Source organism: Montipora capricornis, chromosome 10 (assembly GCF_036669925.1).
Source record: "Montipora capricornis isolate CH-2021 chromosome 10, ASM3666992v2, whole genome shotgun sequence".
In the NCBI taxonomy this organism is placed as follows: Eukaryota; Metazoa; Cnidaria; class Anthozoa; order Scleractinia; family Acroporidae; genus Montipora; species Montipora capricornis.
This window is the reverse complement of record NC_090892.1, coordinates 47,480,642-47,500,841: the sequence shown is the minus strand read 5'-3', so window position 1 is coordinate 47,500,841 and position 20,200 is coordinate 47,480,642. Positions and strand designations below refer to the sequence as shown.

The following is a 20,200-nucleotide window of genomic DNA, read 5'->3' as shown; positions in this document are numbered from 1 at the left end:
AGAAGTCTGCGGAAAAATTGCATTGTTTGGTACACTTTTAATGGCCGAGCCGAAATTGAAAAAAACGTCATGGCAATAATCTCACTCTTCATATGACTGAAAACTCCCTTTTATAGGACAGTATTACTTTGAGGGAGAGTTTGTACAAACTCGATATTGCGAAAATCCCCCTTTAGATAATCACGTGGAGCATGACGGGAGCGCAATATTTGACGATGTCATTTATTCAGCAGCTGTTTTTTTCGTTAAGTTTGACTGAGGGGAAAAAGTCTTCTTGTATACTGAGTATTCAGTCAAGGAACTATAGCGCAATCTAATGACAGCTGAAAAAACAAGCTCGTTATTTGGCAACGGGAAAATCAGAGATGGTGGAAGGAATCGTCTCGGGTGATCTTAACTATTGATATACACGAACTTATGACAAGTTAAAGGAGACGTTCACTCCAAAAGGACAATCCTCTTTTCACCGATTAATATAAATTAATGAGAACAACAGCCCTTAAACAAAATTTCAATCTTGAAATAGCTTTTTAACCTTGTGAGTCCTTGTTAAAAGTGGCCAACAATACACACATGCTGGCCGCCATCTTGGATTATACTTAGCAGCCTGACAACAACTAGACTGAGCAATATTGCCTTCAACCAACGTGCGTTGATGAAGGAATCGTGTTTTGTCCGTCAACTAAGCAATCGCTGAAGTGATCCGAATGACATACATACATGTGTTCCTCCTTTGGCAAGAACTTCATATCTTTGCCGTGGGTTCGCTAAGCTTTTTCTTTTTTCCGCGATACAATTAAAAGAAACAACTCTTTTGCTTTCTCTTTCTGACTTATTTGAGCAATTTATGTCGCTGAAAAAAAAAAACATGACCGGAATACGAAGAGGAATCACCTTAGCTTGAGCTCAATGACGTCATGAATATGCTGCCAGGCTGCTAAGCTAATTTAAAGATGGCGGCGATTGTACAGGATTTGGGCAAAAAGTACCATTTTGGAGTTAACTTCTCCTTTACGTCGTTTATCCAGGTTCTTATACGAAGTGTCCCACTGGCCAGTGGGCTCAGCAATGCAATACGATTCAGCGTGGTGATGCAGCTATTGATTGTGGTAATGGTGCAACTTTCTCACTGGTTCATCACACCATTACCACCATAAAAAGTCAGCATGACAACAAAGAAGTTGGAACGACCAACCACGTCGGTTCCTTGAATACTGGATACATGAATTGTTATTGGAGCTTTTTACCGTAAAAAAATTAGTGATACTTCGGCTAGCGGACAGAATGAAGTAGCCATCGTTTGCGAGTCATCGAGCAGGATGTTTGAACAGAGGTCACACGTTGTCTAACAAAACAGCTGTCAAGAAGAAAGGAACAGAGGCATGCAAATTCTCCTCACAATTTCAATGAAACGTCAGTCAGACAGATATTGAGAATGAAGAGAATTGTCATCTTAAGGAGGTGTGATCTTGATAGAACACAAAATTCTCATGACTACCCAACAAAGAAACCTATAATACTAGTTCGGAGAATGAACGTTTCGATGGAATACACGGTGAACCCCCTTTTTCATTACATTTTTATCATTGCCCTGACAGTTTACAACAGTGTGCGAATTTCTAGCGAATCACCTTAAAGTGCCCCTGTGATAATAAAAATCACTTCCTTATTTCCTTCAGATTTTGAGTGTGTTTGCTTAACACCTGACTGGCAAAATTATGTGCTTTGATTTTTATCATTTATCCAAAGGCCGTTTACTTTGAGTGTAAGTTTTGGATTTCAAGGTCCGCCATTACTCATGCCCAAAACTGACCGATTGGACTTCAGAGGGTTGGATCCAGGGAAGTGACGTAAAAGCGTGTGAATGCAGCTTATTATATATGCAAAACGCGAGTTTAAAAGTCTGAAAGCCCAAAACTCCCGTGCTGCATATCAATTCTGCGGCGTACACACGCATTGCATTCTTAAACTAGTGAGCCTTTGACGTCATTTTCTTCTCGATCCAGCTCCCTCAAGATCTTAAAGTTAATAATGGCGGACCATTAAATAGGACAATTCCAGTTAAAATAAGCATTTGTCTTTTTGAAATCAAGGCTTAAAACTTTGGTCACTTAAGGCTGGTTTACACGTACGACGCAAGCATCGATCAGCATAAGCAGCATACGCAGGCGCATTAACGTGTTGTTAATAGGTGGTTTTCACCTGACGTCATCGCCGCCATGTTGGTGGGGTCAGTACGCAGCTATTACAACGTCTCTCGGGATTGGTTCAGAAAACAATGAACACAAAAAACGATACAAAAGAAGCAATGGACGCTAACTATAAAAGCAACAGAGCTGCGTCCTAAAGGGATCCAATGAAATTAGAGGTTGTAAAGAGCTGCGTCCTATCTCTGTTAGTGGACGAAAACAAAAGATCTCTCATTTGCTCCTTTCGTTCGCCCACCAGCAATTGTACATTACATCATTGTACGTCATCTATCAGTGTCTTTAAATCTAACGAAAGCTATCAATTATCAAAAGGCTACTGCGTCTGCGTATGTCGCTTGTGCTTATGCTTGCGTCGTGTGTGTAATCCAGCCTTAAGTGTTTAGTCACTGGTTTTGAAATCCAAAGAAAAATAAGAATTTATTTTTTGTTCATAGGGGCACTTTAAAGAATAAGCCTATAGAGTCTTGGCTGGGAATTGTTTCTTGCTTTCTTCCCTTTTCCAAAGATCATAGCAGTTATTATGTAGCTAATCACATGATTTCGAGTGCAATTTGAGATAAAAGAGCACGACTAAATGTTTTCAAAGACGAACAAAATTGCACGAGCCCAAAGGGCAAGTGCAATTTGTAATCTTATTCCAAATTGCACGAGAAAAATCATGTGATTACTCATTAAGCCTGTTTTTCACAAGCAACGCAAGCACAGGCGCAAGCATAAGGGCTCTCATTTCACCGTGAAAAGGACCGCTAGGCAAGCATAACCACAAGTACAAGCAGAAGGATCACAATTGTTTCGCTTTCTTCTGCTTGTGCTTGAGTTGGCCTCACGCAATGAGATACAATGAGATACAATGATTTGCTATTAGTCTCTCCCCCACGGGGCTTTTCACGACCAATTTTACAATACTTTTGTGGGGGACTTTAGCCAGACTGCTTGTTACGCAGTTTACAATTAATTCTTTTATGGAAGTGAAAGATGCCCCCGTCCAGCTTAGGTTAGACCACAACACCGGGGACTACGTCCCCTACTCTTATCGAACAGTGAGTGGGTTATTTAACGTCCCATACTATTTAATTTCCAACAAGGGTTATGAGACGGGACCTCCGGTTTAGCAGTCCTTATCCGAGAAGACTTGAAAGTCTAACCGTTTGCAGATGGAATTACAAAGGCAGCACATTCTCCTCAGTTATTTTAAGACCCTGAGTGTTGGTCCGGCCGGAGTCGAACTCACGACCTCCCGCATGACAGCCCGATGCTCAACCAACTGAGCCACCGGTGCGCGCCGTATGAAAACAAAACACGGCACAAGCACAAGGAAATTCACTACGTTTGACTGTGGCTGGTCAATTAAAGCATTGGTTTCAGATTCCCCTAAAACCAACCTAACCCTAAAACTAAAATAATAATTATGATGTTTGTTTTCACTTTGCATAAGCTACTTACGCTTGTGCTTGTGCTCACGTCGCTAGTCAAAACCAGGCTTAAATAACAGACATGAAAAAATATCGAGTATATCATTAATCAGGAAACTACTTCAGCAGTTGTAAATAAGTTACAAAAATCCAGTCTTGGGTGGGGTTCGAACCCAAGCCCTTGCGATTGCGATGCATTGCTCGACCACTGAGCTTTCAAGCTATCTGGGAACAGGTTAAGTGCGAGTGAAAGTATGATAGAGAGAAAATACGAAACTCAAGTATTAGAAATGCGAAAACGAAACGATTTTCTAAGCGAAAGGTCATCGCAGTAAATCAGAAAACCACGTAAGCACTCGTAGAGAAGCCTAAAAAATAGGCTTCTTTTCGATTCGAATGAAGGTTCACTTGATTGGTTAATAAAAACCACTTTAGAAGGAAGGAAACTGGAACTCTACGTGAAGATGCAATTACGAGGTTTTATTACAGGATATTACACTTCTTTCTGTGGTATTTACTCTTGGACAGATTCAAACAAGAGAGTGTGCACAGATTTAACAATAAATAACCTACGTTCACAACACCCAACAAGTGATATTTGCTACTAAAACATTCAAAGAAATAGCTTTAACTTAAAACGATATTCGAGAGAGTTTCTCGAACGCGGTCCGCATAGGACCCAAATCTCCAGCGAGGGCCCCGTTAGTTTTCTCAATAGCTTTAAGCTTTAAGTCCCCTTAGAACCAATAGGGATATCTTTGCTCACATTTAGCAAAAGGCTATATTGCCTAATCAGTCAGCCAAGAATAAAGTACTGAATATTGAAAGTCCATTGCATAATGAAAATTTCTGAAAATTTGAACGCGATATACCGTATAATCTCCGAGCAATGATGCTTTGAAAATTCCGGCGAAATTTTACAAGGAATTTATGGGATCATTAACGCTTTTGCTGACCAAAAATTTATCAGTTTTTGATAGCTGATAACTGGATTGTTATTAAAGCTAAAAGGCTTTAGTCTAAACTGGCTGAAAAGTTCTTTTCACTTTTGAAGTCAACTTGTAAATAGCATAATGCCTTCTGTGAGAAAACTTGTATGTTAATGAAACAAAATGTAAACAATGAAGTCATCAAAGATTCACTTATAATCTTCGACAAACAATCCCAAATAGCTTAAGGACGGTGCCTACTAATTCAAAGGTATTTTTGCGCGACTTCCTGAATATGCGGGAAAAGCAGATCTTAACAAGTGTTATTGAAATCGAAAACGAAAATTGGGGGTAACCATGCATTTTTCGAAGATAATTAATCAACAATATTTGTACATACAATCCGGGTCAAATGACTTCGGGACACTTGACAAATTTTGGGCGAAAAGTACAGAATTTACTGGACAAGCTTCCATCGTTATATGAGCAACGCGTGTTCTTCTTTCGCTGCCTTTGTCGCGCCCCCCTTCCGCCCAGACAATGTTGAAACATGCGAGCGATCGATGAACGGATCTTGATTTCGGAGACCGTGAAAAATCAACATTGTAATGGAGGAAAGGGGAAAAGCGGGAATTGTCCCAACAGTTTCGACCAGGATGATAGCTTTAAAGTACAAAGCAATGTAAGGCGTTCTTTTCGAAATATATGCTTAATTATCTCTGAAAAATGGGTGGTTACCACTAATTTTCTTTTTGGATACCAAGAGAACTTGCTAAGTTGTGCTTTCTCCGCATAGTTTTAAGGGGGGTGTTTCTTAACTACAGAAAGGGAATGCTTGCTAAGGAAGCTTTTTAGTCAATAGCCCTACAAAAAGGTTGCTTGGATGGTTCTTTGAAGTAACTTTTTCATTGGAAATCTGACGTCACTTTAATCAGAAGGCGCATGCGCATCTAGTCAGAGTCCTCTGCCGTGAATTTCAGTGAAAAACAGGTAAAAGCTCTCAGGAAACGAAAGTAAGCGGCGGTGTTTTCACCGGATGGGAACCGTCGCATCATTTTTCGTAAACTGTAGCATAGAATTTCTATTTGGACAAAAAAAGAAGCTGATATTTTGAAAAGTGTATCAAACGAGGGCCTTACGACGTGATGATTGTTTTTGAGTTATGCTTTCCTTATAAAACCCATGCTACAAATTTTGTGTTAGAATGTTCTCATACTGTTGCGTTGGAAATTTGTGAAGAAAAGAGTTAATTCGCTGAGTTTTTAGGCATTTACTGTTTTGGTCACGTGATTTACCAAATATGGTGTGTTGAGGCAGACAAAAAAAATTTAAATAGAACACACTTGGCAAAAAGGATAACTGTAGAGTGAAAGGAATTCGAGAAATGACTATTTGAAGGGGTTCATAGCAACGGTTTGGTAGTTAAGAGCCACCCCCCTTAAACCGCGCAAAAATATCCCTGTCTTAATATGCACCACCCATTGGAAGTATCTCGAGATGCGCACAACGTATGCGCAATAACAATAGTAGGCACCGCCCTTAAATCGTTAGTAACACTACTCGAATCTATTTCACGGCGTGGTAGCACTTGAACTCGTATTTCCAGAAAAATCCCCAATAGTCTAGAGGGTCCACAACACCACTCGGGATTGATTCACGAACGCGTCCCGCTAGGACCCGTATCTCCGGTGAAATTCATGATAACTTAAAAGAGTCTGTGAACCGTATCACCGGTAAAGAGTCGGCCTCTCGCAAGAAAAACACTCTCGGTGATTTTTTTCGTGGAAAAATAACTAAAAACAGCAATAATTTCAAGCCAGTGGCGCACTTAAACTATATATTAATGTTGATACTCAAAACTGAGTTTAGAGCGCAACACAATGTCAAAGGAAGCCGGAGCCCTCAGGAAAGGAATCCCAAGCCTCACCTCTTCCCCCACCCCGCTACCCTTGAGCCAAAAACTCGAATTTTCATGCAAAGTGGCTTGTAAATTATGAGCCCATAAATGGTGACTTTGATCCTCTCTCTTTAAGTTACTATTTGAAACTTGTTATAAAATATGCGCACTTCAGTGGCAAATACCCATAATGAATTTGAAAAACTAGCTAATCATTCCTGGTTCACGAAGAGAACCGCACGTGAAGTCTTATCTGTCTCTCAAACTCTCTGGAGGCGCTAAGCAATTCTTAAACAAGATAGCAGAAATCTGTCGGTGTTGTTGAATTTGTGGAGATTATTGCCAGTCAATCCGTTCTTGAAAACCTGTCGGTCATAGGAAACTGTCGAAACGCACCGCGTAAAATTACTACATCCAGGCGACACAAAAATACATTGACAAACATACACGCCAACGATTCGGAATAAAACTAGGGTCTTACAATTTGTCAACGCGAAAAAGGATTGTCTTGGTGGATATGAAGCGGTCGCCTACTTTACCAGCAACTTAAAGTGACTGTTAATCTTCCGGCCTCTTTACTTCCGTTTGGTTGGAGGTACATACATAAATCGTCTTATAGCCTCCGTTTTAGATTTCCCTAACACTTGTTTCCGATAAATCTCGATCTTATTATCCTAACGTACCCTCAATGTTATAATATATCTGGACCAAATTAAAATAACCTAGCTTTTTACAAAATATGTTCAGCAGACTGCCGAGGCTTCGTGGAGCTGGGTGCAGTCCACGATTTCACAGTCTGTATACTCACTAGAGCACTGTCCCGTTAATAAAAGAATTTCTAAACCTTCTACGATGACTCCGTTGAATCGTTGGTGGACGGGCTACTCTGCGTCACCATTTTCTTAGCTCTGTTCATTCGATCCAGCTCGGCAGCAGCATCGCTTCTAACGGCAGTACCGCCACGGCCCGGCGCAGCACCAGTTCCGCTCTTTTTGTTGAGGAGGGAGTTAAAGAAATTGGCCAGAACACCCTCACTGGCCGCTCCACCGGCACCGGGTTTACCACCCTCGACCTGTCGGCAACAAAATATCGAAAACTCTCGTCATGTTCAACGAGCAGATTGAGCCTCGTCTTCACTGAAAAGGTTTAGTAAATAAGTACTTCTTTTGCCTCTGGCATTCTCTTCCCCCCGGGTCGAAATCATTTTGGCCAGCACCAAGACAAACGAACCCTGGCTGGCTCCGCGAATCCCGAACTCCTGGCTTTTTTGCGAAACCTTATTGACTTGAAAGAACTGTGGTTCGTAGCAGTCACAGAAATTGCTCTTGGCTACGACTGCGCATCAGAGGATAAGAAACGCCCACACAGGGTATGAAAACTGTGTCCCATCTGTCCAGAAAGTAAATTTTTCCAGACGCCGTCGGTTTGTTTTGAACAGAAACCTGAGAGATTGATGTCCTACACTTTCGTCCCAAGACTCCACTTTTCTTTTGGTCCGCACCAAGAACACGGACTCTGGCCACAGCCAAAGAAGTAAGTCTACGAGTCTTAGAAATTTAAAACAATAACGGTCATCAATGGTTATATCGCGACTGCGCGTATTTTGGTTGTGGCCAGAGTCCGCGTTCTTGGCGCTGACCAAAAGCAAAGCGGACTCTGGGGACGAGAATCATGTCCTCCGTTCACGACGATGTTTAGCCGAACACGGCAAAGAAGTGCACCAAAATGTAAACGAAACGGGCAAAGAGTGTAGAGCCACTGTTATTGCTCGTTATTGTCTTTTACGGTCCTTGATCTCGCCGACGTCTTCTTTTCTTCTTCGTTGTTCCTGTTCACAGCCTACTTGACACGCGGCGGACTTGCCCGGACCAAAGATGATTCAACCGATTGTAATTAACAGAATAAACCAGCGACTTTTATACCGAATTTGTAAGTTGCCGGTCACTCAACAGTTCCCTCTATGACATAATCGTCCTTGTCGATTTAACTATTGCCGGGCGATTCATCTTTGGTTTGGACGAATCGCCTTTGGGCGTGTCGACGCTAATTTCCGTTTAGTAAACAAGTAATGTAATTTCTGACGTTTGATGCCATTCAAAGTAACCAAGCCTTTTTATTCGGTTAGGTTTCAATAAATTGTTAGGATTAGCTTTATTTAAATGCTTTAAATTTGCAGTTTTGGAAAACCGTTCTTTCGGTAGTGTAGCGGTTAAGTATAATTATTTGCTCTTCAGCCATCGATCCGAGTTCGACATCGTTCGGTCAATTTTTTTCTATTTTTTTTTTTCTATTTTTTTCTAAGGCTTGTTCTCAGTTTTTTTTTTAATTCTAAGTGACATACGCTGAAAGTCCAGTCCTCGATTCGGTATTTTTTTTCCTCATTTGCAAACGATAAACTTAACACTGAAAATTGTTCTAAGTCGGGTCTAAATGGCTTGTTTACGAAAGGGAAAATTGGCGTGTTGACTTCTGGACGAATCGACCAAATACCGTTCTCAGTGACACTGGTAACACTGGTCTCCAGAACAAAAACGCATGAAATTGAATGGATCTTTGATCCGCCATGTGCACTTTGTGTATAGGAAGTACACTATGTATGAAATCAAATGAACTCTAATACCTTAGGTCCTCTGGGTAAAGGAGACATTCCTCCTGACTGCCTCCTTTCCGTACTCACTCTACCACTTGGGCTTGCCGGGGCTCGGGGTTTGGTAATGTCCTAAAGTGCATTAACAGAAACATAGTTTACAACAACACATTTCCCAATTAGGAGAGCAATCCCACAGAATCAATTCTTCTGGATACACCACAAGATTCAAATTCTTCAAAAAACATGATCAAAGCAAATTCACATTAAGACACTTTCATATTACATTTTCAATTTACCCAAAAATACACACTGGCACGATTTTCTTCGTTTTCATCCGTGGATTATTTGAGAATTTGTTGACGAGAAAAAACGTAACATAGAGCAATTCCAGGAAGTGACATTGGGGGTGCAGAGCACTCCCCTCCCACCAATGTGGCCCGGGTTCGATTCCCAGGCTCGGCTTCATATGTGGGTTGAGTTTGTTGGTTCTGTACTCTGCACCGACAGGTTTTAAAAACGGGTCTCCTCGCCATTCTCCTCGCAGCTCCCCCACCAAAATTTTGCCTTGCAGGTAAACAATCCGACAACGCTTGTATCGGTTATTGATTTGCCTCGCGGGCAAACAATCAGGCAACACTTGGTTATTTATTTATTCATTTATTTGTCAGTGCGTAGGCGAATCGACTTTACTTATGTAGGCGAATCGACTTTAAGTGTGTAGGCAAATCGACTTCAGTGTAGGCGAAACGACTTGCAGGCGAAACGACCGACATTCCTGGTATTCCGGTTTTCCACTCTCCTAAAAAAAACAACACTTGATTTGAATTGCGTTAATTTGTTAATTTCAATTTACAGTGTTCCCAATTAGTGCTCCAGCGTTAGAGGATTAGAAACTTAAACAAAGTTCCTTTCCTTTTTTTTTAGTTGATCAACTGAGATACAGTAGAAGGCGGACGGGCTGACGAACTGAAAAAAATTCAATCATTGCGCGCGCACTGTGTGATGATCGATTCGTGCGGGAAAGCACACTATAACATTAAGTTAAACGTGCCTTACTGTGGAGCACAGCCTGTGAAATTGGCCAATCAAAAAAGCGTAACACGAGGCGATAAGCGCATAATATGTGTGTGATCAAGCGAATTCTTACCGGTTGTGGTCTGGCAATTCCAGTTGCAACTGGCATCTTTTGAAGGAGTTGCTGCAGATAAAGTTCAAAAACCAGCCTTAAAACTACGATTTTTCCAATGCAAAAGCATAAAATTTATATTCTTGTGCTCCAAACGAAAGATCACTACATCCCTCGTTTGCTTGACCTCAAATATCGTACATCTACATCTACATGTTCCAGCACTCGGCAAAGTCCCTTTTTGACTTGTGGCTGTTTCTGCTTAGGTGGCCTCATATACCACAAGCCTTTTTAGAGACATCACCGCCAAGCCGGCCACTTCTGCTGGAGAGAACAGGACAACACCGGGGACTTTATCCCCTACTCTTCTCGAGTAGTGTTTGGGTTCTTTAACGTCCCAAAAGGAACTTATGAACATAGAAGACATTAATATTTTGTGAGACGGGGCCTACGGTTTATAGTCCTTATCCGAGAAGACTTGAAAGTCTAACCATTTGCAGATGAAATTACAAAGGCAGCACTTTCTCCTCAGTTATTTTAAGATCCTGAGTGTTGATCCGGCCGGGGTTCGAACCCGCGACCTCCCGCATGACAGCCCGATGCTCGACCAACTGAGCCACCGGTGCGTTTTTTTGTACATAACGCATCCAAACAGTCTGACACAGTAGACGAAATCTGAGATTGCAAGGTAGCCATTTTCAGCAGCAGCAACGCACCCTAAAGCTCGTGAAATGCGTATTTTCGTATGCAAAACACCTCCTAGTTTTTAAAATAAAAAGAAAACCAACCTGTTGTTTAGCAAGGAATGTCTGTTCATCCTCAGCTAGAATTTCTTTGTCTTGAATTGGCTTTAAAAAGTACACATAACTCATTAAATAATCAATACAAAACGTTTGTACAATAATTACTACATGTAAGAGGTAACATGGGTGGCCAAAGGGTTCAAAGATGCTGGATGGAGGAAAGTTGGATGTTGTTGACTAGTGCCTCAGGCTTAAGAACACCACGAAGGTGTACCACATTTGCTGCTATGCAAACCTTTTCTTTACCTTTCTCAGTTGTGGTTTGACAATATGATCATCAAACCTATCCTCAGGTAGAATCACCTTTAAGTGTTCACTCAAGATGTTTATTTTCTTCACAGAATCCCAGCCTGCCGGACTTAAATATCAAAAAAGAGACTAATACATTATTTCTTGAAGGATTTGAAGTACCACATAAATTGGCTGTAAAATTTCCACAAACATAAGTATCTAACAATGACAAAAGCCACATAATAAATTGAAGGCAAGTACTGCACATATATGCACAACAGTTGTTCAGCCACTCGTCTATTTTATGGTTCAAACGTATCTAAATTACTTTGAAAAGCGCACTATAATTTCTACTGTTGTAAAGACAAAAAAAAAATATATGGTTAAGTGGTTACTTCCAAGAGGGAACAATGTAAAGAACTGGGCTACTAGGCAAGACGTCGTAAGTTCAACCCCCTCCTGTTTAAGAGTAGACAGTGCCCCTGATATTGAGGTCTGTCCTTTGGAGATAATACCAATAATTGGTGTCTCACCTTGCACTTCTGTGTGAAACTAGTCAGATGTCAAAATTTGTTAGGTACCGTAATAATAGTTTTTCACCAGTAACATGCAACAGTTAGGTAACTGCTTATTGTTTAAAATTTGGCCACAATGCATTGCTATCAAGACAATAACAATGCATAAACAAGAGTCTCTTTGACAGAATACCTTGGTATTGACAGAGTAAATTATGCAATACTTACATAAACACAGATTCCTTGTCCACAACCAATGCAGGACTATTAAAAGGGAGACCATATATTTTATGAGCTAAATATTTGAACAACAAACTGCAGTTTTTATTTTCTTTGACGGATGTGTAAAACAAGGATGCACCATCTGCTATGAATCAAGGAAGTCACTCAAAGAGGAGAAAAACAACACACTGAAAAGAACAAGTGGTTAACAAAAATGGCAAAATAGTGTCAATGGTTTGTTATAAAGAAAGTGCCCTCAGCTTTTAGGAAGCACTCCACCAATGCATCAACCGTGGTCCTCAAGCAGGGCTGGCGCAGTGGTGAGAGCATTCACCTCCCACCAACGTGGCAGGGTTTGAATCCCAGGCTCAGCATCACGTGGGTTGAGTCACTTGATCGAGTCTCAAGCTTACAGAGCCAACAATAGAGGTTAAAATTCTTGGAACATTTTGTGCCATGAAGATAAATCTATGGTGCTACTCCCTCCTCCCCCCAAACAACATTGAATTTTGTGTGTCGTACGTCCCAAACTTCCTGCATAACCGTTTCAGCCTTTTAACAACATTGTAGGAGGGGGAAGGGGTAGGGAACAATGAACACCTGCCAGTTATTGTTAAATGGGGTTTTGTTGCTTGATTTTCATAAACAGTGTTGGTTTTTTTTTTTTGGTTTTTCCTATACTGTCCCAAGGAATTGTGTGGAAGGCCAGTGCTCTCAGCACTGGGCAAACCCCAGTCAATTTTGACACAGGACACTAAGGATACATTTTAAACAATGTCTTCTGATGTGCTGTTGGATAAAATCAAAGTGCTCTTCTCTGTAATCACGGTCCTTTTCAAGGGATGACATGCAGTCGGTCTGAAACAAGCAAATTATTTGAATTTTGACACGTAGTCAGGAATTGCTAACTACTGTAAACGCCCCCAGATAAGCCGCACCTTTTTCCAAAAGTCATAGTTAAAAATCGGGGGTGCTGCTTATCTACGGGAACATATGAAAACATCCAATTTAATGCCTGGTTACTAAACTAGAAACGTTCCACTTACATTCTTGTTGTAAAGCAAAAATCTATGGAAAAACTGCGTTGAATAAGGGAAATTCCTGTCCACAAATACATGTACATGTACATGTACCAGAAAAAGATCAATCATATGTCACGGTTGGTAGCAACGACGTTCATTATATTAAAGTACTAAAATTGTGACTTTGAAGTATTTTCCATCTCAATGTTAATAGTGAGTTTACATTCAATGAACACTGGATGAAGAAGACTTCTAAAGACTCAACTTTGGATTTCTTTTGATTTCTTTCAAAAAACTTTTTACCCAAAATTTGAGCTGCTTAATTCAGGGTGGGGCTTATCTGTGGGTGCGGCTTATCTGCAGGTATTTATGGTACTTCCCCCAAAAAAATTACTTGAGATCAGAATTTAAGTCCCCAAATAAAACATTCAGCGCATGCATCGCAAAAGTCAATAATGGCTATAACTACACAACCATTGCACTGTATGGTATGTTCCGATCATTGAGAAATTAATGAACCCTCCACACAGGAAGACTAATAGATTTTACTCTGCTACTCTGTCTAACGCCAGACAATTTTAATCCATTGGAGGTCGCTTCAGGGTTAATGGGTTAAAAGCCAATTGTCATAACATGTACTTGTATGTACATGTAAGTAAATGGGGGTGGGAGCAAATATTTCTTCCTTCAACATGAGAACTATATGAATAATGGGAATGGCTGAGCCTGGATTACTGGAAATGATGAGGCTGTTAGCTAGGTGTCACTCCCCGTACCTAGGTAAAGGGCACATGTTTCCAAAAAAAAAAAAAAACCAGCAAGAAAGCATATTCATTTTCTCCTGTGGCACAAAACCACACAAATGCACCTTTCTTGTTGTACATTTGTAAACGTCTTCTTTAAGCTAAACTACACAACATAAACGTAAAAAAAAATTCCTTGAATAATGGATTGTTATTACAATAATTATTTTACATGTAACAATAATTATCAAAATTACTGGAACACATAAGCATAACTTTAAAGATGTGATGGCTCAGCACACAGGTGGTTAGTCTTATGACTTTACATTCAAATGATTTTAATCAGACACCAAATTCAACTTTAAGTCCATCACACTACAACTACCTTTGTTATGACAACTATCATAGGGAGACCAAGATTGTCCGTAAGTACATTTTCATCAAGAGGAAGGAGAACCCTGTCTTCATCTTTTATTCCTGATCTTCTTCTGTCCTCATTTGGTTCATCTGGTTCAGCATACTCTTGAAATTGTCGCACAACTGAAATTTACAACCAAAAAAGTTAAACACAAGAGGAACCCATTAGGATGTAACAATTACATTGTATAGCAAATCCTAAGTTGACCCAGTAGCCAAGCTAATTGCATACTTCAAAATTTTTATAACATTTTCATGACAAACTAACAACAGGAGTTGGCAAAAGGAAAATACTTGACCAAAATAACTCTTGAGAAACCCAAGAGTCTGAGAGTAGATTTGATAAATTTAATAATACCAAAAACTTACAAAGAGAAAGAATTCAGAAGCAAAATAGTACCTATTAACCATGATTCCTATAATTTAGTACAGGTGTATTTACTCCAACATGCACAAATGCAATGAATGCCATCTAATCACCACCTCTACCATATTTGGTGTATTATTACTGGCCAAAATGACAAGCCATAATTTCCAAGATGGCATATCAAGAGATATTTTGAATACCTTATTAACTTTGGTTCTCAGGTGCTGCTGCAAGGTAACTTTTTTCAATTTCAACTTATGACTTGATAGAAGAAAGTTGAACAAGTAGAAAACAGGTCATAATTTGCAGCATGGCCCTACAATTGCCAAAGGCATGTGACAAATGATCACTACTGTGCTTTGAGAGCTTCACCTCTGCAAAAAAGCTTCCTTTGTGTTTATGTTTAACTGAGATCATGAGCCCTGGCTGCCTTATATTTAGGGCATGAAAAAATATAAATGTTATTGATCGACTTCGGTCAGTCTATGGCGGCAAAATAGTGCTCTCAGTTGTGAGGGTGGCCCAAATTTCCACAGGCTGGCTGTACTTAAGACCTTGGGTGCACTTTTCCAAATACAGACCTGAGATCCCAGGCAGTAGATACAAGTACCACTTACATCCGGAAAAAAATGCACCAAATTAAATGCATGTCCAATGTAGATACCAACTAGACCCTCCGTGAGGGTACACTGGGTTGCCTGTGGTACGTGCAGCGTTCCGGGCAATTTTTTTCAAGTTGGGGGGTCATTAAGACCATTTATTATATGGCTTGTGTTTGTAGTCGATATAACGTGCGCTCTGATTGGCTAATTGTGACTGAATTGTAGGGCATTATTCTCCTGTAATGCCCACGGGCCGATTACCGGCTTGCAAAAACAAAGCAAAAGGTAATTAAAAAACCACGTAATAAACTACTTACTAACCGAGCTAGCTCGAGCCGTACTGGGGAACATTGGCCCTCGGTCGTTTTTGTACGGACCTCGCTGTGCTCGGTCCGTACTGTCACGACCTCAGGCCAATATTCCCCAGTACGGCCCTCGCGCTCGCTTAGTAAGAAGTTATTAAGGGGTCACCCAGAAGTCATACCAGCAGAGAGGCCCTTTGGCTCACAGGTCCTCACACGTTTGTACGACGAAACAGATCCTTTTCTGAGGTTAAAAACCTGGCTACCGGCCTATTAACCCATTGTCATCCAGGTTGCCGCGTGTGACAGTCAATTGATTATCCGGCGTGACGCATGTTAATTACGGTGATAGATGAGCGCTAAAAATAAACCATATGCGCAGTAAATGTACACAAGAGATTGAGTTTTAGAATTAAGTTCAACGGAAGAAGAAACAGTGAACTTCCAGATGATGTAAAAATATTGCTAAAAAGTGATTCAAAACACATGCTAAGGCTCAACTGAAAATGTAAAGGTAGAATTTTCGAAGCAGCGTGCGTTAAGCAATCAAGAACGTTTTTGATTGCTAACTAAACAAAGCGCTTGAAAAATATATATTATAACTCAAAATATGCCTTGTGCAATTTACAGTTAAGTCTAACCACTCAATGGATAAAAATTGCTTGAAATTTATCCCAATCGCGTTGTTTTCTTGCAGGTATAAGTGCAAAAATTATGCCCAAACGCCGCTGCCGAAATAAACTTTCACGAGGAGCGTTTCTGCTTGTCGAAATACACGTGCACAAAATTAGTTAATTGATCACTATCATGTTTCATGACAGAACAAACAAGGTCAAATTGTGTACAAAAGTGCTCTTTCGAAAACTTTCACTGAAAGATAACTTACACAACACAAGAAAAACAACAGAGAAAATCACTGAAGGTTTTCTCGCATTTGCGGAATATAAACGCACGGTCGCATTGATTTATTTGTTGAAAATACCGATCTTCCAAGGTATGCCGAAGGCGAAAATTCCTTCGATTACCAATTTATTTTAGGAAAAAAAACTTGTTATTTGCAAAAAATCCATCGGTTGATCAATATAAAGCTAAAATCGGGAGCTAATCAATGTCCATTATGACGTTAATTGCTACGAAGGCCTTTAATTCTGCGCGGCTTACTGCATGAAAAAAGGCAGTGCGCTCGGGGATTTTAAGAGTTTTTGACAGGCATACCTACTCGTTTCCTTTACCATTAATTCCCATGAAAACTAAGAAAAATATTTAATTCATTACGATTATCTAAAACGAAATAAAGAGCAGTAGCTGCCACGAAATCTGGAATTTGAATATTATCGACCTGATCATTCCAGCGAGCTTCATGTTTATCATCGGTCGCTTGGTTTTCACCGTCTTCTTCGTCACTTTTAAAGCCAACTAAATCAAAATTTTTGTCTCTAGTATCCCCTCCTCTTACAGGAAAACCATAAAAGATCCCTTAGATCCCTGGATCCTCCGAATCCGAAAAAAAAAGCATGAATATCCCCATCGTTCGGTGCGTTATCTGGCGCATCGGCTGTTGTTTTCGCGTAATTTGATCGCGCGATCGAAAGGGCAAAAAGCCAGCCCTTGTGGGGTCTCTTATCAGGTGTCAAAATATGCTCACAAGACGACAAATGATTGGTCAATTATCCTACTAAATCTCCATAACAACAAAAAATTTAGATTTACTAAGGGAGACTGGGTAGAGGCCTAAGATCACCTCTGGTCAAGACGCCATTTTGTACGGCCGGTTACGGCCCGTTTGGGTATTTCAGGGGTCATTGCGCGCGGCCGGTTACGGCCGGTTTGGATGTCAATGGGTTAATTAACTCTTTTTCCTACTTTCCCAACCGCGAGAAAACCGTGGTAAATCAGCCATCGCCAAAAAATGTTTTTTTTCTCAAAAAATATTTAAAGTTGGGGGGAAAAAATACATCATTTTAAAGCTAAGAAAATAAGCTTTCCAACAGCATATAACTTATTTACAGACAACTGAATCATTTTATAAAAGCGAAAGTTGAACGAAAAAATTTAAGAAAAATAACAGTAAAATATGTTTTCCAGGCAAAATTTGGTCATTTTAGCGTTGATTACGAATTTTTGGATGCAAAACTAAAATTTTCTGCAATTTATCTGCTTTCTTGGACATAAATTCGACCGAAAACTGATGAGGCACGAATATTTTTAGATTTTTAGGAATAATCGGATTAGCAATCAATGCGTAATGTGATAATGCAATAAAAGTGTCAAATTTGCGACCCGTTGCTAACGGCAACGGAAGCGATCGCATTACGAATAATTAACCTCTGTTTGCCAAAAACCACCCAAATAACCGATTTTTCGACGGAAAATTCATCCCAGAGGATAAAACTATTCACCGGACATGTAATAAAGGTAAATATGTTCGAGCGAAAGCGAAAACAAGCGAATATTTTGAGGGAAAACACAATTATGTGAGATCAAAGGAAAGTGTGGTGAAGACATGCAATTGCATCGCTAGGAAAATAATTTTACCTTTTCAACGATTTTAACGCTTGAAATTCCATCCAATCCACCTGGTCTAGTCTTTGAATTTACTATTATCGCTGCCCTACGAATCTTCAGTGTTCTACATGTACATAACAGCACACTTGGTAAGACGGCTCGACGGGCGACAGATTGTTGTCGAAGTCCATCACTCGTCGCTTTTAAGATTCCACCGCCTGTCTTGTTCAGTATCCAATTGACTTGCCATTATTGAGCTTCATAAGGGTATATTTTGTTCAAAGATCCACTAAAACGCCATTCGCGTTACATGACTTTCGACGCCATTGCCGGTTAAGTTAATCGTTCTACTGTGTCCACCAGAGAAATCTACGCATTTCCCAGTACCCTCTCGATCCTAAGAAAATACGTGCAGAAGTCTCTATGCACAAAGACACCACTTAGCAGGGGAGTGACAGGCAAGACTTTAACCGACACGGAAAAAATGAAAAAAAAGAAAAACACCCAACAAATGCCACCCTTTTTCCGACTGGGATTGCCATACTGGCAACTCAGTAACTAGAACATAACTTGATAAATTAAACATAAGAAATCTCCATCACTTGCTAATTTGCTCACTCTGATCAATGCATGTCACCAAATACATTAAACAATGATTATGACAGTTTTAAGTTTTCTCAAGAGGCTTCTCATGCATGAAGAAATCTACAATATTTACCAGTAAGTTAATTAACATACTCAAGTCAAGAGTAACTGATCTCAACGTACAAATAGCATAAATAATATGTATTTTCCTTTTCCAGATCAATGCTAGAATCAGATGTTAAAATTCTTAAAAAATCATGAGTTAATTCTGTGCTTCTTTTAGCACAAAGGTAATTTTGCATCTGTCCTACAGGTGCAGAAATTAAATATTGCACTGATAACAAACGCGATTGATCGGAAAATTTCTAATTTCCACGAAAAACATAACATTACCAGTAAATCAAACTTGGAGTAATAAGTAAGCACTCCAGACAAGAAATAATATCATTTCGATCACATATTTTTTTAAATCTCGATTGATTTAGTTTATACAAACTCCGTTTAAGCGAGAACTTACTTCGTTCCTCCATTTCATTCAGTTCCTTGGGGGGAAGCTTCAGTGAATGAATGTGTTCTCGAAGAACTTCCGTCCACGAATGCAAAGATTCCATGATGGTCCATGGTCTAGAAATGTCCACAACATGTACAATCACAGTGTTGGTGATACTCTTGGGGGTTAATGCGTACTGAAGCAGGTTTTTATGCAGCGGATCCCCGTCCAATATCCATACGCCTAATCTCGTGCTGTCTGCAATAAAAGAAAAATGCGAGTTACACGCGAACTGATAATGAAATCAGGGATCATTTTAACGCCTCGATGAGGTCTTTAACCGTTTCATACCATCTCTTTCTTCGTCGTGAACGTCGAGATACGTATACTCCAGTCCATGACCTTTACTTATTTCATCTTCTTTCCCTCTAAGTTTCGATATTAATGTGGTTTTCCCTGATCCATCAAAGCCTGGAAATAAAGTTTTTGTTAACCGATGGAGGCCATGACCTTCAATATTAAAGGTAAGAATGAAGTTTCACTGAAGACCAACCTAGCAAAACAATCGATTTGTTGGATGGCAGTTTCCGACTAGCTGAACTCGAAACGTCGCTCAAAATAGAAGACCTGCCGAGTACAGAGGATAGACAAATGTCACTTTTATAAGTAATTTAAAGCACATGAAAAAACATTGTATTTTCAATCTGGATACCAAAGATCTTTGCCTCCCTCCTCTTCACCGACCGATCCCCTATCATCGACGTCCGCCATTTTTGATTGCTACTTTTAAGAGTTCCCGTATATTGAGTCTGTCTTGTGCCCAAGTCCCTCTCTCATAACAGGAGGTCCGAGGCATGTACCGAGGGTAGGTTTTACGGTTAACGGTTAAATTTTAAACCTATGTAAGGCTAACGGTCATTTTTTTCCCGTTACAATTAACTGAAATGTTAATAATTAATTACCCTTATCTTACATTACAATATAATAATTAACTGTATATACAATTAATTTTAAGGATTAAACCACTGCAAAAACCGTGTACGATCAAAAACTTGCTCTACGTTGGATCAAAATAGATCGTGACCACACCGAAAAACTTTAAAAATAGAGAATATACCGCAAAGGTTGGTCAAGACAACGTGAAGATAGGCGTTGTTACAATATTTCGGCTGGCCAACACCAGCCTTCTTCAGGTTTATTGAATGGATAAACGCTTGTTACAAGATCTTTAT

At 39.9% G+C, this 20,200-nt stretch overlaps 1 protein-coding gene across 1 annotated transcript; it reads right to left on the bottom strand.

The window, feature by feature from the left end:
* Nucleotides 1-4,081: 4,081 nt before the first annotated feature.
* Nucleotides 4,082-19,755, bottom strand: LOC138018692 (cytoplasmic dynein 1 light intermediate chain 2-like). Its single transcript, XM_068865379.1, has 12 exons — nucleotides 19,681-19,755; nucleotides 19,522-19,595; nucleotides 19,320-19,439; nucleotides 18,996-19,226; nucleotides 14,086-14,240; nucleotides 12,700-12,793; nucleotides 11,942-12,077; nucleotides 11,214-11,325; nucleotides 10,953-11,012; nucleotides 10,186-10,236; nucleotides 9,069-9,167; nucleotides 4,082-7,520 (listed from the first exon to the last, which is right to left on the bottom strand). Exons 1-12 carry the CDS (start codon nucleotides 19,737-19,739, stop codon nucleotides 7,296-7,298), a joined length of 1,416 nt encoding a protein of 471 aa, XP_068721480.1. The 5' UTR covers nucleotides 19,740-19,755; the 3' UTR covers nucleotides 4,082-7,295.
* Nucleotides 19,756-20,200: the final 445 nt, after the last annotated feature.

Excerpts from the sequence above, each read along its gene's own strand:
- LOC138018692 (XM_068865379.1), bottom strand. The coding sequence starts at position 19,739 with ATGGCGGACGTCGATGATAGGGGATCGGTCGGTGAAGAGGAGGGAGGC. Across the intron at positions 11,326-11,941 it reads GACAAGGAATCTGTGTTTAT|TCCGGCAGGCTGGGATTCTG; the intron begins GTAAGTATTGCA and ends TTGATATTTAAG. Across the intron at positions 11,013-11,213 it reads TCAAACCACAACTGAGAAAG|CCAATTCAAGACAAAGAAAT; the intron begins GTAAAGAAAAGG and ends TACTTTTTAAAG.